This window comes from Sprattus sprattus, assembly GCF_963457725.1.
Source record: "Sprattus sprattus genome assembly, chromosome: 19".
In the NCBI taxonomy this organism is placed as follows: Eukaryota; Metazoa; Chordata; class Actinopteri; order Clupeiformes; family Clupeidae; genus Sprattus; species Sprattus sprattus.
Genome location: NC_137917.1, coordinates 1,336,678 through 1,339,177, shown reverse-complemented (window position 1 = coordinate 1,339,177; position 2,500 = coordinate 1,336,678). Strand labels below are relative to the sequence as shown.

Genomic DNA, 2,500 nt, shown 5'->3' with positions numbered 1-2,500 from the left:
TACTTTCCTTTCCGCCCCTCGACACTGTAACAGTGCAGATCTTACACTGTGCCTTACTCCTGTCATAATTTATCTTAAAATGAGTCCAAATCGCCGTTAAGGCAGCACAACGGTATAGCGATTTCTTACTAGAGTTTAATGTTGACAATGAACTGGGCTACGTTCTTGCAGCCAAATTGAACCTTGCCTGATGTGTGACTGTGTTAGGGAAGTTGTTTGCAACCTAGCCAACATAGCTATCACAATAACATTGCAAATAAGTTAACGCAAGAGCACTTAATATTAGCATCAGGCGGAAAACGAAAAAAAAAAACGTAATACTAGCATCAATGTCCAAGAGTGTTAAAAAAACCTTGCTAACATCGCTAACGGGATGTCTTGCTAGCGGCTACTTGCTAGCGGGTGTTTATGACTAGCAAGTCAACAAGATTCCTGAAACACAAGACAAGGCAGACGTCCTCTTTTACACTCACATGTCCTCCTTTCGAGACCTAAATGCGTCCGGGTAAAAGAGGAGAAAACAAATACATTCCCGTCCCCATCAATCAACCGTAGCAAATGGCAATAATATGTTTTAGGCGCAGCGTCGCTAAAGACAGACAGTAGGCTAGCCCCTACACTTTGCCTATGTAACAGCAGTTCTAAGTTAACTGCAAAACATAAAATAGCCGAAGATAGCACTTACCTTTACTGGATGTCATACGTGTTAAGTTTAAAATATCTAGCGAAACCGTTAGCTTACGCAAGCCACCTCCACACATCGTATCCAAGCTGTCATTGAATTGATTTAAACTGCAAGTTCAACCTCAACTTATCTATCTGCAATACCGCTCTCGGCCTCTATGCAACTCGGCGCTCTCACACCTGGCAGGCATAGACAGTAGAGGAGAAGAAAACACACGCGTTAAGACGCAACACTGGGTATCGGTTTTTGGTATCGGTAATTTAAAACGAGTACGAGTACGAGTATTTTAACGAAGTATCGACCCGATACCCGATACTGGTATCGGTATCGGTGCATCCCTAGTCCAGACAGATCATAACATAAAACACATTCTGAACACAGATTACTCTGCACTTCACCCTATCGCCAGGATTCTTCAACTACATTCAAACAAAGCAACAGACAGACAGACAGACAGACAGACACACACACACTCACACACACTCACAGCATAATTGCTCTGAGCTCCATAGTGAAGAGGTGTAGCACCCTGGCTGTCTGATGGGTTACAGCCGGATTTATTCCTCTCTAACAGCAGATGGACGATCTGCGCATGACCTACACGCATACACACACACACACACACACAAAGTGTGAACACACTACAACAAATATTTGTATACAAATAAACATTCATAATACAGAAGCAATTGATGTTTATGGGCTTGTAATAGTGTGTGTGTGTGTGTGTGTGTGTGTGTGTGTGTCTGTGTGTGTCTGTGTGTCTGTGTGTCTGTGTGTCTGTGTGCCTGTGTGCCTGTGTGTCTGTGTGTGTGTGTGTGTGTGTGTGTGTGTGTGTGTGTGTGTCTGTGTGTGTGTGTGTGCGTTCGTGCCTGTGTGTGTGTGTGCGTGTGTGTGCGCGTGTGTGCGTGCGTGTGAGTGTACCCAGCAGGGCAGCCCAGTGCATTGGGGTTCTGAACAGGTTGTCGTAGGCGGTGACGCTGCAGCCTTCATATGACGTCAGCGCCTTCACCACCTCCTCGTTCCCAACCGCCACGGCGAAGTGCAGCGGCGTGCGGCCCTCATAGTCCTGCCAGTTCAGCAGAGACTCCGTGGGAGCAGCCTCCTGCGAAACACACACATTGTAAAACACACACTTCTAAACTGGGACTGAGCCCACTGTAAATATTAGCACAGAGTTGTGCTTCAACATTTGACGAGGTGCCTATGTTTGCTAAACAGGATGCACAGTTGGTGCAAACAAAATGTGCGTTTATATTTACCATTACATGATAATGTGTGTGCACACCTATAGGATGTACTTTTCAGCGTAAACTGTGTATGTGTGGATATGTGGGTGTCTGTGTGAGTGTGTGTGTACTAACCAGGATGCAGCGGACGGTGTGTGTGGCATTGGGGTGTGTGTTGTGAGCGGCCCAGTGGAGCGGGATTTTGCCCTCGCTGTCAGGGATGCCGATGTTGGAGTCGTGCTTGATCAGAAGCTTCACATGCTCCGCGTGGTTGTAGAACGCACTCCAGTGCAGGGCTGTCTGCTGCTCACATGCACACGCACACACACACACACACACACGCACACGCACACACACACACAAAGACACAAATACACAAATACACAAAGACACATATCATTTGCACCTTCAACAATCAGTAAAACAATCAAGGCTATTTCATTAAAGCTTTCCAGTATGTAATTTACTGAATGTGTCTGTGTGTCTGTGTGTGCTGATTGAGAGATGAGAACAAGAACAGAAGGGTCATGGGTCGTAATGCCAAATTTTAGCAAAACTGAAAGACAGACGAGCTTTCACAACAAAC

At 45.9% G+C, this 2,500-nt stretch overlaps 1 protein-coding gene across 1 annotated transcript in view; it reads right to left on the bottom strand.

Annotated features, from left to right (window-relative positions):
* Nucleotides 1–2,500, bottom strand: part of invs (inversin) — a 34,300-nt gene that overhangs the window by 13,407 nt on the left and 18,393 nt on the right. Inside the window, exons 3-5 of the mRNA XM_080858435.1 lie at nt 2,050–2,217; nt 1,610–1,790; nt 1,173–1,282 (exon numbers count right to left, since the gene is read on the bottom strand). Of these exons, the coding sequence (XP_080714561.1) occupies nt 1,173–1,282; nt 1,610–1,790; nt 2,050–2,217 (459 nt within the window). The remainder of the gene's footprint in view (nt 1–1,172; nt 1,283–1,609; nt 1,791–2,049; nt 2,218–2,500) is intronic.